This window comes from Centruroides sculpturatus, unplaced genomic scaffold (assembly GCF_000671375.1).
Source record: "Centruroides sculpturatus isolate CEXI.00-Female unplaced genomic scaffold, Cexi_2.0 scaffold111, whole genome shotgun sequence".
In the NCBI taxonomy this organism is placed as follows: domain Eukaryota; kingdom Metazoa; phylum Arthropoda; class Arachnida; order Scorpiones; family Buthidae; genus Centruroides; species Centruroides sculpturatus.
The window spans coordinates 219,290-239,069 of NW_019384655.1; the positions used below are offsets into that span (position 1 = coordinate 219,290).

Consider the following 19,780-nt stretch of genomic DNA (forward strand, 5'->3'; position numbering starts at 1 on the left):
TCCCACATGGCAAAAGACCTTTTTTTCTCTTTTATGTGGACTCATCTTCAATGCTGGACCAGACTGTCTACCCCCTCCCAGAAGGTTATCGTGGAGATATGATAAGGACGATAGGATATCAAACGGCTATAGGAAATGGATAATCCAACCCCATCAAACAGGACTTTCCTTCGACGAACAAGTAACTTAAGTAGGAATATACTTAGGAATTACATTGACTCATTGGGACAATTATTTTATCAACTCTGCGATTTATAACCTGTTTTATAACCAAGAATCGACCACGTGGCGGCAAAGAGAATTGGATTCTGCCAATTAATTCTATCAAGAGAATGTAACAACCTGGTATACCAACCTGTAGATAACTGTATAGATACAACATGATTACTCAATATATCTATATCAATATTAGTATATAACTTAGAATTAATTATGTATGTTAGATACAATCAATCTAATTAGAATTAAATTGATTGTAGTGACTACAATCAATTTAACTATAACCAATAAGTTCATCATTTGAAGCCTTGAGCTGTTTTTATTTGTGAATTGATATTATTAGTATTAAATATAGTTCCATGAATTCGTGCCCTTGGTTTTGTAAAGTCCTCAATCATTTATCCCACAACTAGACTGGGATACTTCAGTATAGTAAGTCACTACAATATGATATATACTATACTATTGTAAGCTGTAATATGATGTTAAACCTTCATTCGATTGGATTATTATAAAAGTTGAGATTTAAACTCCAATTTAATTTAAACTTTATTCATTTATATGATATGATTTGTATTTATTTTCAAAATTTCAGATCCAACTTTACTTCATTATGACTAACATTTCTTCATGTAATTTTGAATTTCAAATATTTAAATTGAAATTTTCACACATTTTAAACATTCAGATTTAAAATTCAAGCACTAATGCAATTATATTCTGAAGTTTTAGGTATTTGTTAAATATTTTTGGTTTTATTATTTGTTTAATACCTACTGATTCTGAAATTTGTGCAGGCGTGTTTCTATAAGGAATCTAAGGTAATTGTTCTATTTTACCATCTTAAATTTTCATTTTTTTTATAATTTATAAGCCCTATATATTAATTCAAAAGTAATTTAAATACTTTATCTGAAATGACAATAGTATATGTAGTTAATTCAAAAAAAAAAATCGAGTGGAGAATATTTTACACTTACAAAAGACATTAAGAAAGATAATTTGGCACAGTTTTGGTATTTAGGTAGGTTTTAATATATATAAAGATTATATGTTCACTTAACTTCAAATAATCTAATTTGAATAGATATTATGATGAGTTATGATTCAACAAAGATAATTCTATTTTAATTACTTCAATTTTATCAGTCTCCATGTTGAAGGACACAAAGAATGAATGAAGTGTCATGAAAAACCAATTTAGTGTCATTTTCTCTTCTATTTTCCATTCTTACAAAATATGAACCAACCTTTACCCTCATTGTCTGTTTTCTTTAATTGATAATTTGAATCTTGTGAAATAATGCCTCCATTAATTTTTTGTTAGATCTAATTTAAATTAGATCTAACAAAAAATTCAATAAAAAAGTATTGTTTATCAAAGATTCAATAAAAAAGTATTGTTATATCAAAGATTCTAAACATTAACACACTGACAATATCCATTCTAATCCTAACTTTATCAGATCTTCATTGAATGTAACCTGTACGGAATATCTCTCTTTCAACTCTAGATTTTGCCATTTTTTCTATATAATATATAAAAACGCAAAAAACTGAGATGTAGAAAGTATATATTTGAAGATATAGAAAGAAATGTTAGCTCTAATGAAATGATGATGAATCTAGAATGAAGATAAAGATTGTATAAATTATTTTTCCAAAGACTAAAAATTTTCGTAAAATTATAGTATATTATGTTTAAAATTAGTAATCTGTAGAAAATTATTTTTCAAAACTTCTAAATTTGTAATTTAATCCATCAATTTTAATTTCAAAGCTATACCTGAAATCTATTTCTTTTGCAATTAAATCAGTTTTTTCTTGCTCCAGCTTTTCTACTTCCCTTCTTAAATTATAATTTGAATCTTTCAAAGATTCTATCTGTAGTCTTAATTCTGTTTCCGTACATTCCTGACGAAGTTTTTCGTTTCTTAATCGATTTACAACACTATGAAGCATTTGCCTCCTTAAACTGGGAACAATGGGTCTAACTTCTTGATTTGTGAAATTTTCATCGTCCAAATCGGATAAATCACACAAACTCCCACTCGAAGGATCGTAAACGTTCATTGAACTTGGTTCGATATCTTCAGATATTTCAGATGAATGATTTGATACGTCCACGACAATTNTTATAGTATATTATGTTTAAAATTAGTAATCTGTAAAAAATTATTTTTTAAAAAACTTCTAAATTTGTAATTTAATCCATCAATTTTAATTTCAAAGCTATACCTGAAATCTATTTCTTTTGCAATTAAATCAGTTTTTTCTTGCTCCAGCTTTTCTACTTCCCTTCTTAAATTATAATTTGAATCTTTCAAAGATTCTATTTGTAGTCTTAATTCTGTTTCCGTACATTCCTGACGAAGTTTTTCGTTTCTTAATCGATTTACAACACTATGAAGCATTTGCCTCCTTAAACTGGGAACAATGGGTCTAACTTCTTGATTTGTAAAATTTTCATCGTCCAAATCGGATAAATCACACAAACTCCCACTCGAAGGATCGTAAACGTTCATTGAACTTGGTTCGATATCTTCAGACATTTCAGATGAATGATTTGATATGTCCACGACAATTTCTTCAGAAGTATCATGTATGCCATCTGAAATTGGTGATGTTCCCAAAATTTGTAAAGAGGTATCGGGATCGTCAACAGTTTTCTGTTCGTGATTATCGAGTGAATTGTGAGAACTCTGTTGTAATAAAACAGCAGAATTTTCACCTAAATGTCCATCGGTTATATTGTCACTTTTTTTAACCCTCAACGATTGAACTCTTTGTTCAAGATGTGCACTTCTAGAAACATTTCTCATTATATTATTTCGAACTTTTTTAAATTCTTCTTCTAATCTTTCTAATCTAGATTTTGGATTACACATAACTTCTTCTTTTATTAATTCATTAATATCGGCTTCTGCACCTTCGCAAGATGGCCTTAAATTTTCAAAACATTCTGTCATTTCGGCAGTATTGATGTCAATGGGACTGGATGCTACATCAGAATTAGTAGCAATAAGATCTTGATTATCACTTTCGTTATCTACTAAAGTTTTACTATCATCTACAAAACCACTCTCTTCACTAGCTTGTTTATGTCTTTTAGCAAATTCATCTCTCAAACTTTGCCATTCCGCTTCCGAATCTGAGTAACTTTTCCTCATGCGATTACATTCTTCTTTTGTAGATTCTAATTGCGAGCGTAATTTATTTAAAAGCTTTCGTTTTTCTTTAAGTTCATAACGTGTAATAGCTTCGGTTGTTTGCAATTCGCTATGCTGACATTTTAATGCAGTTATCACTTTGTGTGATGTTTCAAGTTCTTGTGTAATTCCTGACAATTTCCTTTCTTGTTCCTGAACTTTCAAAATTAATTTATGATTCAATTCTCTGAAGGCTTCTAGATCATGGAATAATTTCTGTGTTTTTTCTGTTAATTTATTTAATTTATTTGTATTATTATTCATTTCATTTAATGGAATATTTGTGGAATTATCACTATTTTCACTAGATTTGCACTCATTCTCTTCAGTTTCTTTTATATAATCATATTCAGTCTGAAGGCATTCATAATTAATTCTATCTTCACATAAGTGTAATGTATCTTTAACTATGCACATCTGACAATTTAATTTTAATATTTCTTGTATACAAGCATCAAATTCTTTATGCAGTTCTTCAATTTTCACAGATTGTTTTTTACATAAATTCATCACTTCTTTGTCAAAGTTTAATGCTTCATTTGAACTTGGCACAGATATATTTTGAACACAATTTACATTAAATCTTTCTAACAATTGTAATGTAGAATATATTTTTTCTTTCAAACTACAATCGATATTTTCAAATCTATACAAGTTGGTTACATCTTTTAAACTCAATTCGGGAGAATTTGCAATTTTTCCTATTATAGAAAGCAGCTCTTCTGGAAGTTTCATTACAGTTTCTAGTTCTTCTTCTAATTTTTTTTTACTTTCAAGAACATTCTGCAACTCAAGTTTAATTGCAGTTATTTCATCTTTTAAGTCATTGTTAATTTTCTCAAAATCATCCGTTCTGGCAACTAAAATGCTTATTTCTTCTCGTAAGTTACGATTCTCTGAATCTAAAGTATTTGCTAATGTTTTTGCAACTTCATTAGCTTCATCAGCTTTCTCCAAAGTTCTCTGAAGATTACTTGCTTCCTTTCTGGCCGTCAAAAGATCTAACTCACGCAAATGTAATTGTTTTGCCAAGTCTTTAAATGGTTTGCTTTGTGTTATATCCTGCTGAGATTCAATTATTGTATCTTGTTCTTTGATTCTAGTTTTAAACATTTTGTTCTCATTTTCTAACTCCGATATAATTTGTTCAAAATCTTTTGTACTTGTTTCAAGTTGTTGTATCATTTCTTTGTTTTTTTGTAATTCCACTTCTAAATGAAATGACTGAGACAGCAGAGTAGAATTTTCCTCTTCTAGGTACAATATTTTCTCTTTCAATTTTTCACAATTCCTTAGATGATTTTCTTCTTCAATATTATAGTCTGAAACCATATGTTGCAGTTTCTCACAGTTTTCTACAGATGTCCTGACAGAATTATTAAGTTTTTCAACTAAATCATTCTTTTCAATCTGCCAATTTTCTTTTAACTTCACCATTTCTTCTTCTAAATTATTTACATTAATTTTGTGCAATTTTCTTTCTTCTTCTAGACTAGATGAAAGCTATTAAAAAACAGAATCAAACATTAGCAATTTTATAGGCAAAAATTTATATGAAACTTGTTTTTTAAACAATTATAAATTTAATAATTAACTAAATATCTGGATAGTAAAATATCTCAAATGTGGTCATTAACAACCATTAATTTAATTTTACTTAAATCAAAACTTAAATTTATAAATTCCTTATCTTATCAATAGAACACAAGTGTTCCTTAAATTCTCTAATCATTAAATCCCTTCAAGATTTCTGAGTTAGAATTGAGTTAATTAATTAACAATATTTGACAATTAGGAACTTTATTTTATTAGTAAATTAATTTAAAGTAAATTTTGATTATTTACATCAATCAAATTAAACTATCAAATTAAATGGGAATAAATTTAGCTTTTATGTTCTGTAATTTTAAATTTAATCAATATAAATAAATACTTTAATTTTACTTGAATTCTAATTAAATACAGCAATGCAGAAGTATGAATTCTATACAGATAATCCCCAATTTGTGAAAATGTCATGTAGGATTTGTGGAATAGAATTTAAGTCAGAATTTGTTTCTTTGTAATGTATTTGAAAATGTTTTTTACTAGTTAATTACTTTGATATGAAGCATAACTAGAAAAAAAAAGTATTTCCAGTTTGTCTTCAAAAATAAAAATAAAAAATGTTTAATTTACTGACACTTATATGTATCAATATACAAATGATCATCATTTAATCTGCAAAACCTTACCTTAAACGTCATCTTCAGAATCTTCCATTCATTTGTCTTTCTCAAAACATTCTCCCTTGAATCTCATATTTTTGCCAGCATTGTGAAAGCCATTTTCTGATAGCATGCACAGTACTGCCGTCATGGCTAATATTGTACAGTCAGTGATCTCTACCATAGGTGCCAAGGTTCTGCCACATTTGCCATGCTTCCCAGACTTAGCACTTTGAAATATTTTTCCTCTTTCTGAATCTGAAGAGGGCTTTGAAAGGCAAACATATTGAATCCAATGACAAAGCTTGCCTTCCACAATGACATCAATTTTCATACTGTCAAAAAATGGCTTGCAAGACACTTTTAATGCATGGGTACAATGTGGATAAAATGCATAAGGTTCAATAGAAATTATTTTGAGAAAGACAAATAACTACAAGATTCCAAAGATCACATTTAAGATAAGTTTTCACTCCTTTCCACAAATTAAATAATTACCCCTCATGTTATTACATACAAGTATCATCACAATCAACATCATTATATTGAATTATGGGAATTTAATACATTTTTATGAAAAATATTTAGCATAAATCTGAATTCACGTAAGGAGCAGTTGTATATACTCTTTCCTAGATAATAAAAAACTTTTACTTAAAATGTAATTATCTAAAAATATAAAAATTTATCATCTCTTAAATGATTCATTGCAAAACTTAATGATAAATTAAACAAAACACTTACTTCTATTAATTCTTTCTCTTTTTTACTTGCAAGTAACCTTGATTCTTCTTCTCTTTTTTCTGCACATTTTAACTGTTGCCGTAATTCTTCCATATTTTTCTCTAAATGGATGAGCTCAGCTTTCAAATCTTTCACTTCATTAATATTTTGAATCTCATTTGTAAATTGCTGTGTTAAAGTGGGTTCATTCTGCAAAATAGGTTCAATATAGATTATATTAAGATTTAACTCCACTATCATTAAAACTATATTCTTAGAAAGAAAACAAAAAATAAACATCAAAGTTTTAGCAAAAGTATTATTTATAAAAGTAAAACTGACATAAATTTATATCAGCTTAATTGCAAAATAGAATAAAGGAAACATATAAACAAAAGTGCTTAAAATGCCTGTTACTGTATGTACAAAGTGATTCCAAACCTCTATCACAAAAAGGCAAATGCAACACCCCAACAGTGATGCAACAGTACAAAATAAATACGGGGAGGAAAATTTCCTCAATATACAGCCTTTCCTAGTTGCAACTACAGTAGAGCGTCGTTTATCCAAAAGCTGATCAACTGAAACATCGGTTAACCAAAAGTGTTCCAGTCAGACTGTGTCGTGCTGAATCGAATGTTTTTGATACTAGATTAACTTCCAAAATATAATTTTTTTGTTTTTATATTTTTCAATATATTTATTTTGTTTGTACAAAATAAAGAGATAATTTTTAACGATACAATAGCCACAATATATTTTAAAACTTTATGTTAGGCTTAACATTGACGAAAATTCAACGCGAAGCAACACGCAATGGAGAAAAATTTAACACTGGATAGGTTAGTATATTTTTTTGTACATAATTGGTTATCCGAAAAATAAGTTATCTGAACAACCCCAGTCCCCAATTGATTCGGATAAACGACACTCTACTGTACATACCTTAATAACTGGAAAAATAGTGTATAAAAACTGGTAACAGCATTAAAACACTGTAAAATAAGTGACTTAACAGCATGTATTCAGAATGACCATTGTTGTTAGTCAAACAGCTGTTGAGATACTCCATTACTGATTGTCTCACATTCGCAAACATTCTGACTTATTCATGAAGATCTGAGTTCACACAGTAACTAGGAGAGGCTCTCTCTCTCTAAAAAGTACATATTGAGGTTATTTTCTTACTTTACATTTTCACACTGATTAATCAAATGGTATACTTCTATTCATCTTTTGGATATTTTTTTGCCTTGTTTAAAATCTCAAGCCTATGCACTCTTTTAAAATTTAAAGATAACAGAAATCATAAATCAAAATTAAAAGAATTAGAATGGCAAATACCTTGAGCCAGAAACAAAGAAAAACAAGTGACCGAGAGATGTAAATCAAAATTAGCTGATTTTCATGCTAATTTTTGTAATTACTCTAATTACTTTATTTAATTATTTTATCTGATTATACTGTATAACTTTTTACTTAGATTTTTAAATTAAAAATGTGTTTTAAATTAATGTAAATTAAATTTGCTAAATTTTTCATTTGATTTATTTATCATCATGCTATTTTATCAAGTTAAAATTAAAAATTCTATGTTTTATTAAAAATTATTGTCATATCTATGCTAATGCTATGAAAATGCTAAAATTAAAAATGAATAATAGAAGTTTAGTTCTTACTTTATACGTAAAAAACTACAGCAAATAAAATGTACTTTTAATAATTATCGTATAAAGATTTTCAAAAATAGTTGAGTTTGAAAGTATTAAAATAAGTATTAAATCTAAAATGATTAAATTAAATACATTACTTGTGACGTACAGCTGACCAAACTAGAGACGCTCACGCTTCTGCTAGGTGGTTGCCAAGAATAAGTTGTACTAAATAGCTTTCTAAAAGAGTAAGATTTTAATGCTTTCATTATACTAATAATCTGTCCTAATTAAATATGCTTTATTTAGTAATCATATTAATTTTTGTTCAAAGTGAAATAAATTAAAATTTCATATTAAATAAAATCAAAATTCTTACTATATTACAATAGCAATTAGTTGAAATTATAAGTGACAAATAATTCTGCTTAATTATTTTAAAATAGTGAAAAACGTACCTAGCAAACGTCGGCCAAGACACGTCGAGATCGTGTCCTCTTGGCGAAAGATCAAACTGTATGTCATTTAATTCATATAATGTGGAAATGAGGAAAGAGGTCTGAGCTTCATTCATTAGAAAAGATGATTCATGATACCAATTACTGAAATAAAAATATTATGTAATTAATACTCAATTAGTTTCAAAATCATCTATACAAGTATAATTTAGTAGTCAATTAACTGTAATTAATGTTATATATAATAATAATAACATTAAGATTACTTAATCAATCTTGCAAAAAAATATATCATTAAAAAACCAAAGCCAAATAAAGTTCATTTTAATATTTAAAATGAATCTAAAACAAAATATATCTTTATACATTAAACCCAAATTTTTAATTAGAAAAAAGTTTTGGAACATTTTCTACTAAAAATCTGACTTCTGAAGTTTAAAATGTTTGTCTTCAAACCACTTGCTTAGAATCTAGCACATACACAATGGCTTAAAAGTCGATTAACCAAGATATTTTAAGAATAGTTAAAACTGGTTTGAACAGCTGCGTGTTATTATTCATGATTTGGTTGCTTCCAATGAAGTAACTGAATCATGAGTAATAACGTGCAGCTGCTCCAAATTTGTTTTAACTATTCTTAAAATTATCTTGGTTAACTGATTTTTGGGCATCCTGTATCAACAACTTAATCTGGATCAAATAAGTAAAATTCTAAGCAATAAAATGTTTTAATTAATTTAGTGTTTCATATTTAATTCATTTAAAATAATAATAGTAATTTAAACTTCAAAAGAATCTTACCTCCTTTTCATTCAATAATTATTTTTAATAGTAACTGAATTTTACAGCATATGTGCATGCATTAAATGTTACACACGAAGTATTTTTGCAAATATGTTATGTTCTTATCACCGTCTAAACATGCTCCAATCAATGCAAGGCTTAAATAGAAAATTTAAGGTTTGAACAGTTTAATTCTTTTGCAAAACAAACCCCCGAGAGTAAACTTTACCGTACGGTCTGCAAAAGAGGCAGATCTGATCTCTCGGAAGTAACAACCAAACCAAGAAAACAATTGTAAGGAAAATACTATGTACACGAGGATTAACACTGTTAAAGTTCAATGAATAATTTAATAAATACAAAGGGGTGATTACTGAATGAATACCTCAATTCAGCAGTCTTAGGATACTGCAGACTTTAAATTTGCTGAGCATCGACAAATTTCATAACTGTTAGTATACTAAGTGCTAAAATAATACACAATCAATAATATATAGTTTAAACTTGACCAGTGAAAAGATGAGAATAGTTTGAATATTCTTCATCACAAATATCAGCTTAATTATGATTGGATATTGAAATGAGGCAAAAAATTAAAAATAAAATTACATTGCCAAAGCCTCGGAGGATGCACATAAGAACTTTGCAGGCTGTAGGTTGCTCGTAACTGAATAATTATAATAGCTTATTACCTTGTTACTTTGGTATTCATTATACAGCATTGCAACGAGTCAGCAAGACACTGCTGCATTAAACAAAACCTGATGAACGCTCTTCCTCGCCCTAATGATGTTTTAAGCTGAAATATTAAATTTATATTATTTATTATTGACAGAAGGGTGGAAAAATGTATATTCTTTAAACCTATTTAAATTTTTAAAGGTTTATTACTTCAGAAATTGATTTAACAAATTTTAATCCATCATGAACGTCTGTTCGTTTCGTCGTAAGACAACGGCAGATGTAATCCCAATAATTTTTTCGCGTACCAAGTAAACTGGTGTGCTCTGAAAATTAAACAAATTTCAATTATTATAAAATAGAAGAATCTGAATAAATTTTAAATATTTATAATCTTATTCTAGATTAATTATTTCTATTTTTTTACAAAGTTTCAAATGTATAAAGTATAGCCAAAAAATTTAGGAAAAATTTTAACACAGTGTGTGATTAGTTAATGAACATAATCCGTTTCAAGACCATGTTCACTATCCAAATTGTTCATTAATTGATTACTGATTTACCATAGATTTTTATGGTAATTTGATTAATTCATTCTGGAGACCCCAAAAAATAAATAAAAATTATATACTTTCTTACTACGTCTATTTATATGTAATAATAATAATAATAATACATATATGCACAGTCTTACATTTTTATCAGTCATGTTCCTTTTCTGTTTGCGAGGAGTTAAAGATCTGTCCGATATCGATTGCTTTTCTCTCTTCAGGATTTTCCAGAAGTAATTAATAGTATTGTCGTTGTACAGATCCCCAAACCTATTAAACTCAACCTGGTTTGGATGCATTCTAAGACTGTTGTTCTGACATCCTCCCACTTCTTCAAAAGATCTTTAATAGAAGATGTTGGCATTGATCCTCTTTTGTCTTCCTCTTCTTCAGAAGAAAACACAACTTCTTGAGTTTCTTGGAGTTCGTCTGCCATCAGATCCATCTCCATTATGAACTCTTCAATGTCGTTTTCATTCACCTCCAATTTGGGATCTTTGGCAGTTATCACAATTTCATCCATAATTTCAAAGACACCATCTCTGTCTCTCTGAATGCAGGAGGGACATGGCTTTTGCCAAGCAGAATTCAACTGTCCTTGAATGATTTNTGTTTTAATTAATTTAGTGTTTCATATTTAATTCATTTAAAATAATAATAGTAATTTAAACATCAAAAGAATCTCACCTCCTTTTCATTCAATAATCATTTTTAATAGTAACTGAATTTTACAGCATATGTGCATGCATTAAATGTTACACACGAAGTATTTTTGCAAATATGTTATGTTCTTATCACCGTCTAAACATGCTCCAATCAATGCAAGGCTTAAATAGAAAATTTAAGGTTTGAACAGTTTAATTCTTTTGCAAAACAAACCCCCGAGAGTAAACTTTACCGTACGGTCTGCAAAAGAGGCAGATCTGATCTCTCGGAAGTAACAACCAAACCAAGAAAACAATTGTAAGGAAAATACTATGTACACGAGGATTAACACTGTTAAAGTTCAATGAATAATTTAATAAATACAAAGGGGTGATTACTGAATGAATACCTCAATTCAGCAGTCTTAGGATACTGCAGACTTTAAATTTGCTGAGCATCGACAAATTTCATAACTGTTAGTATACTAAGTGCTAAAATAATACACAATCAATAATATATAGTTTAAACTTGACCAGTGAAAAGATGAGAATAGTTTGAATATTCTTCATCACAAATATCAGCTTAATTATGATTGGATATTGAAATGAGGCAAAAAATTAAAAATAAAATTACATTGCCAAAGCCTCGGAGGATGCACATAAGAACTTTGCAGGCTGTAGGTTGCTCGTAACTGAATAATTATAATAGCTTATTACCTTGTTACTTTGGTATTCATTATACAGCATTGCAACGAGTCAGCAAGACACTGCTGCATTAAACAAAACCTGATGAACGCTCTTCCTCGCCCTAATGATGTTTTAAGCTGAAATATTAAATTTATATTATTTATTATTGACAGAAGGGTGGAAAAATGTATATTCTTTAAACCTATTTAAATTTTTAAAAGTTTATTACTTCAGAAATTGATTTAACAAATTTTAATCCATCATGAACGTCTGTTCGTTTCGTCGTAAGACAACGGCAGATGTAATCCCAATAATTTTTTCGCGTACCAAGTAAACTGGTGTGCTCTGAAAATTAAACAAATTTCAATTATTGAATAAATTTTAAATATTTATAATCTTATTCTAGATTAATTATTTCTATTTTTTTACAAAGTTTCAAATGTATAAAGTATAGCCAAGAAATTTAGGAAAAATTTTAACACAGTGTGTGATTAGTTAATGAACATAATCCGTTTCAAGACCATGTTCACTATCCAAATTGTTCATTAATTGATTACTGATTTACCATAGATTTTTATGGTAATTTGATTAATTCATTCTGGAGACCCCAAAAAATAAATAAAAATTATATACTTTCTTACTACGTCTATTTATATGTAATAATAATAATAATAATACATATATGCACAGTCTTACATTTTTATCAGTCATGTTCCTTTTCTGTTTGCGAGGAGTTAAAGATCTGTCCGATATCGATTGCTTTTCTCTCTTCAGGATTTTCCAGAAGTAATTAATAGTATTGTCGTTGTACAGATCCCCAAACCTATTAAACTCAACCTGGTTTGGATGCATTCTAAGACTGTTGTTCTGACATCCTCCCACTTCTTCAAAAGATCTTTAATAGATGATGTTGGCATTGATCCTCTTTTGTCTTCCTCTTCTTCAGAAGAAAACACAACTTCTTGAGTTTCTTGGAGTTCGTCTGCCATCAGATCCATCTCCATTATGAACTCTTCAATGTCGTTTTCATTCACCTCCAATTTGGGATCTTTGGCAGTTATCACAATTTCATCCATAATTTCAAAGACACCATCTCTGTCTCTCTGAATGCAGGAGGGACATGGCTTTTACCAAGCAGAATTCAACTGTCCTTGAATGATTTCTGACCACGCATTTCTAATGAGCCAGATAGCTTCAAGAATATCAAATTTTTCTTTCCAAAACATTTTAAATTTTATCATTGAGAAGAACTGGCATGCTTCAAAACACTGACAAAATAGTGCATGAATGTACAATTTCTTGAAAGTTGCAATAACCTCTTGATCAATTGGCTGAATCAACAAAGTGGTATTTGGAAGCAGAAACTGAACTGTCAGCCAGGGAAAGTCTTCCAGTAAATTATCTTCAAGGTCTTTTGAGTGTCCTGGTGCATTGTCCAATAACAGTGCTTTCAATGGCAATTCATTGGTCATTGGTATGAATTTAATGCTTGAAGCACAAACTTCAAACAGCCATTCTCTGAAAAGAGTCTGGGTGACCCATGCCCTTTTATTTGATCTCCACATCATTGACAGTCTTTCTTTAATTATGGAATTTTATTTTAATGCTCTAGGATTCCCAGAGTGATAGAGAAGAAGCAGGATAAACTTCATATCACTGCTAGCATTAGCTCCCAAAAGTAACATCAATCAGTCTTTCATGGGTTTATGCCCAGGAATATTTTTCTCATCTTTCGTGATGTAAGTATGGTTTCCAAAATTAACCTGTTTCATCACAATTGAAAACTTGTTGTGGAAAATATCCTTCCTTTTTAATGAATTCTTCAAATTTGAGACAGAACTTCTCAGCTTCTTCTTTATATGCACTAGCAGACTCACTGTGAATTACCACATGTTTAATGCGAGATCTCCTAAACTTTGCAAACCATCCAGTGATAGCCTTGAATTCTATCTCCTCATGTGACAATTGTGGAGTTTGTTTCTTCAGTTCTTCAAAACTTTCTCTAGCTTTCTCTTGAATGATAGTAACACTAGTTACATCTGTTTTCATTTCCTTTTCTTAGATGTGATTTTCCTTACTCCTTTAGATGCTGGAGTCTTCTTGATTATATCTTTCTTAGCTAAGATTGTGCCTACTGCAGATCTGTTCAAGCCATACTGCCTAACATCATCAGACATCTACCCACTCTCTACCTTGGATATTATCTCTTCCTTGGTTTCTATGATGAGCACAGTTTGTGATACTCCACTCTTTAATTTCAGGCTCCATAATATTATCAGTTTCTTTTTTAAATAAAATGTTCAGAGAACGGAAATCAACCAGTGCACAAAAAAAATTATGCAAATGTGAGGTCCAGACAAAAATGTTAATGAATATCCGATAGGACAGTTAAACTCTCACCTTTTGAAAATAAAAACCAATGCAAAACTTAACGAGTACCTGACAGTCTCATGAAAACTGTTAAGAGATTCTTTCTGTCAGAAAGGTAAATGAAAGGCTGGAATTACACGGGAGAGTTTCAAAGTTCAAAGGAATACTATCCAATCGGTATCAGGTATATTTTTTGACACATTTCATCATATCATTTATTACAAGTTAGTTCACTGTTTCATAATTATTATATTTGTAATTATATTTTTTTAAAATGTCAATCTCTTGTGCTAAACCCTAAGAATCAGAATTTAAAATTTAAAAAGAAGTAATTATAAACTTGCATAAAAGAACAACAAGAAAAACTGTAACATACAAAACTAAGTTTGACTTCTAAAACATGGGAAGAAAGTTAAGAAATTTCATTTATTTGACAAAGTTTACTCTGTTTCTATTATTTATATTTTGCCAAGAGCATGTCACAATATTCAGTTCAACTAAGTAGATTTAATTTCTTAATTTACGAATTATAAAACATTAAAATGATATATTTAATACTTTAATTTTTAATAAAGTATAAAAAAATTTATTTAAAAAATCTTCCGTATTTGTCAGCTTTATGTAACATTTCTATATAAACAAACATCATTTGTTTAAATGTTCGGTACATGAAACAGGTGCATTATATATTTATTATGTAATATAGTATTTAGGAAATTAAATAGCAAGTCTCCAAACGGGAATCACTTTGCTACTTGAGACATAATGAACAGAAAGAGAATTTGAAGCTTATAAAAATAAAAATTATATAAATGACTAGTGTCTAAAGGCAAACAGAGATTTGTCTATCTTACTGTGAAAAATCAATGACTAAGAGTTTAAGTTTATCTTAACTAGAATCACAACATTTGTGCCAGATTACTACATTTAGAATATATAAATATATATATATATTTTTATATAACAAGAACAAATAATGCAAAAGAGGACCCTTATAAAATATACTGTTTGTGTGTGTGTGTAATTTTTAAAAAGTTATTAAATTAATTTATGAAATGTTTTAATATTTTCATTCATATAATTATTTACAAACAAAGCAATAATAATAATTAATATATGTTATAGAAATTGATAAATGAGTAAAACAATTTATTAATCAAACACATCATACATAAATAAGCAATCTAACCACCTATCTTTAGACAAATTACATAATTTGATTATTTAATACTTAGTTTAATTACAGTGGCTTTTAAATGTTTGAAATATTGTGTATGATTAGTAAACTAAAATAATCTTTTTCTTAGACTTAAATTCGAACTGTTCGAGTTTAAATTTAAATAGTACTAGTTTAAAAACTTTTTACGTGTGCATTATAAAAACATGCTCTGCTAGTACAATTAGAATGCAATCAGCAATTACACAAGAGTTGCAGATTCAACTAAAACTCATGGTCAATGTGTTTTTTTTTTTATATATCTAAATTTAATTTAATTATTCCATTTATTAATATAACCAACCCATATCAATACAGCTATCATTCAAATTCTCAAATTATTAATTAATCTAATGAATAAACATGATTACTAAACCAAACTGATGTTTAATACTCTAATATAAAAGTAATAAGTTAAAAAAAAATCTTTCAAACATTACGTTAATTATTTTATTGTAAGAATTTATTTACTGATTGATATAAATTACCTTTTGTATAAAAATGATGACTCCGATGGACACTCAAAAATAATTTTTAACGTATTTCGAACAATGAGTTTAAATTTATAACTCTTCTAAGGTTATAAAAAACAAATTCTTTAGATCAAATCACAGATTACTATTGGCAACGCTCCATCTTTGCCCAAAATTATATGATAAAACAAGAGTATCATTGTTTAATTCAAGATTGATAACACAAAAGCTACATTAACATATTGAATTACTTAAGTTTACATTTATAAAAATTAATATTTTTAATATGTTAAGTTTGTATAAGAACAGGATTGTTTAAAATCTTTATAAATTTTATAACAAAATATATTTACATTATTTCGGAGAAGACGTGTGTAAACAAATGACATACAAAACTAATATCTAATAAAAAAAAAAAATCATCTTATTATAAAGCAGGTGGTTTCCTTTGGTAAATAATTCATCAGCACATTTGTATATATTTTAATCTTAATAAAATAAGCAGATGGATTATTGTTTGAACTATATATGAACACAGCATAAATGTTATGTCATCACAAAATTTTAACTCAAATTCTTAATTTAGCTTCTAGTTAAGTATACAAACTAATAAATCAAAGTTACGTAAATAAAAGTAAACAAAAACAGGTAAGAAAAATAACCTGAATGTTAAAAAACTGAAAATTTGGTGTTTGATAATAAACATTGTGATAAATAATAAATATTAGTACTATAAGAAGCATTCATACATACAGAAAAACCCCCATTTTTTTTTGCATTTCTTGACATTTCAAGGTCCCGAGTCCAAATCTGAGAAAATCTCAGAGGTTCAGTTTTTGTTTGATCACCATACTTTCCCTCTGTTATACGTAACAGCTGGGAAAGTAAAATGGGCATTATATTCACTATAATTTATACAAATAGCACAACAGTGCAATAATAATTTTAATGAAAAATGGAAATTATGGCAAACATTTTCACTTGCTCGTGTTTATTCATATTAAACTCGATAAAAAATTCTATGAATGTTTCTGGATTAAAAAGGTAATAATAATTTACATTAGAAACTACTAATAGAACACAGCTTTAATAATCCAGCTAATAAAAATTAATAATATAATAACGTTTTCGATCATTTCTTAACAATCTTCCTCAGTTACCATAACATAAAATAAAATCGAACACAAAAAAGAACGTAAATACGAAATTAAAATATATATAACGGAAAAGTAGATAAAATAAATGAAAAATAAAAAAATAAAAATTAATCCGAAAAAATGTCCCTTAACAAATAATAATTTCAATTTAACAAATAAAAAATAAATAAAACATCAGATTAATTTTTATTTTTCGTTTATTTTATCTACTTTTCCGTTATTTATATTTTAATTTCGTATTTACGTTCTTTTTTGTGTTCGATTTTATTCTATGTTATGGTAACTGAGGAAGATTGTTAAGAAACTATCAAAAACGTTATTATATTATTAATTTTTATTAGCTGGATTATTAAAGGTGTGTTCTATTAGTAGTATATTTATCCAGTTCGTTCATTATATATGTATACTTTAGAAACTTTGACTAAAGTTGTTAATCCAAAAACACTGTAGGTAATAACAAAAATGTTTAACAAATAAAAATACAGTAGTAATAAAATTATGATATTAATGTAAATTTGAGTAAATTGTCATTAGCACAGGATCTTTCCTTACTTGAAATGTTCGATTGAAAATGTTTTTAAAGTATTAAATGTTGTGCTGGACTGATGAAAGGTGTTGTTTATTTTACATTTGAAATGTCTAGTTGTAAATTTAATCACACGCAAACTCTCAAACTTTGCAGGGAAGAGATGCTAATTAAGTTACCAATCTGTTGAAGTTTTCATAACTCTTGTTGCACATTCCTATAATAGTCAATTATTTCTATATGCAATCGAGTCATACTGAACAACTTCAAAGATAAAATGGAAGATTTTAAACTCATTACTGCATCATTTCAAATCAATTTGAAATTTATAGTTTATATCCTAAAGGATAAACTATAAATTTACTGTTAGATATTTAAGACATGTTCTATGTTATGTTGATATAAAATATATTGACTATACAAAAAATGACTTTACAAACAATGTTTATATGTAAGAATATTACTTATCTGTGTTTGATAGTCTATATAATTAATTTTAAGTAAATACAGTGATTTGTTTCCCTGTTAGTTCCTTTTTCTTTTTACTTTTCTGGCTGTTATGTATACATAAGGGAAGGTAAGGGAATTGTGTCAAATTTGACCTTAAGTTTTTTTGCATATCTCCACGTTTTCAGACCCCCTGAATCCAAAAAAATAAGAACAGCAAGAAAATTCTGTGTGTATGTGTATGTTGGTGTCTATTTCACTTAATATCTGAGGATAGGGTAAAGATTAAGAAACAAAATTTGGCATAGTAACTTGCATAGCAGCATTGACGATATTGAATTTTGGAGTATAAAACTTGAGTGTGGTGAAATAAAGAGGGATAATATGTCATATCTTAAGTGGTATTGATATTTACAATATTTTAAAAACTTGTCTCTACCCTCAAAATTAAGTCTTTTTTGCCTTTAAAAATTAGCACTACATAAGAGAAATCAATCGAATTTAATGTTATTATTTAATTGTAATATCATTTAACTTGGCCAAATCAAGGTTGTCTTGCACTATAAGCTAATCAAATCATTTTTTACAATTCAAAGTATCTTTAACTGTGTATGAAATCATACTGCCTATTCATTAGCCATAATTTGCAATAGCATGAACATCTAGAACAAAGTTAATGTGTTAGAAGGAAAAACACAAAAAAAAGTCAACTACAGATCATAAAAAATGAATAATACTGTCAAAAAACAGCTAAAGGACTCAAGTCATACAGTTAGCAACTCATTCATAATATCAGTATGTCTTATTTTGTAGTAATCATGTCTTTAGTAAACAAAGAGCCATCAAACATTATAGTAATACAATCTAATTTTAAATACAAATGCATCAAATTGAATAATGTTTCTTGTATTAACTGTAACATTAACTTACCGAAACTACTCGTGATATTTTATACAAATACTAACCCATCTGAAATGATAATTAATCTAATCCATTTTAGCCAATACTTTAATTTTAAAAATTTGATATATAAAGTTTATCTATACTTATAATGATTCTTTTAATCAACGAAATTAAGATTTTTTGTACAAACTTATCTAGAACTTTTGAAGTGTGATAAATGATTTTATTCGGCTCTGATTTTCTAGTTATTCAGCAGCATTGGATAACTGCAGAGTCGATAAGATTATTTATTATACGTCATTGTCATTTATTTCAATGATCCAAAATTCATTCTAACAGTGTGTGTGTGTCAGTTAATGTGCATATATTGTGTAATGTTTATTATGTTTTCATTATCAAATTGTAGAACTTTGTTTATGAAAATGAAATAATACTTTTCCTCTAAATTCGATTAATATTTTTAGAAAGTTATTGCTCAATTTACTTTAAAAAAATTGCTTACCTTTCATGTCATTCTGCAACAAAAATTCCAGTTTAAAGCAAAATCTGTGAAGATTTGCATTGTCATCATTAATTGGAATCTTGTTCTCGAAGAAATCCTTTCTTAACTCGGTAACACATTCTACATAAAACAAATAAAATTTTATTAACGAGCGATATCCATTATTATAAAAATCATAACATTTGCATTATACTAAACACTACATTATAATAAATATTATTTAAGTTTTAAATTTTATGGAATTTTCCTTGTGTTTATTGATACAATATAATTATGATATAGTTATCTTGAACTGTTGTTTTTTTCCATTCCAATAAAAATAGAGTATGTGTTCAATGATTCATTGTACTGGTTTATCTCTATCAATAAAAT

At 27.8% G+C, this 19,780-nt stretch overlaps 1 protein-coding gene across 1 annotated transcript in view; it reads right to left on the reverse strand.

The window, feature by feature from the left end:
• The window catches only part of LOC111626423 (FYVE and coiled-coil domain-containing protein 1-like), a 45,870-nt gene that overhangs the window by 17,258 nt on the left and 8,832 nt on the right, over positions 1-19,780 (reverse strand). The window contains exons 2-9 of the mRNA XM_023369795.1: positions 19,409-19,528; positions 12,044-12,159; positions 11,845-11,951; positions 8,469-8,612; positions 8,169-8,250; positions 6,380-6,568; positions 2,458-4,931; positions 2,006-2,353 (exon numbers count right to left, since the gene is read on the reverse strand). Coding sequence (XP_023225563.1) covers positions 2,006-2,353; positions 2,458-4,931; positions 6,380-6,568; positions 8,169-8,250; positions 8,469-8,612; positions 11,845-11,951; positions 12,044-12,159; positions 19,409-19,528 — 3,580 coding nt within the window. The remainder of the gene's footprint in view (positions 1-2,005; positions 2,354-2,457; positions 4,932-6,379; positions 6,569-8,168; positions 8,251-8,468; positions 8,613-11,844; positions 11,952-12,043; positions 12,160-19,408; positions 19,529-19,780) is intronic.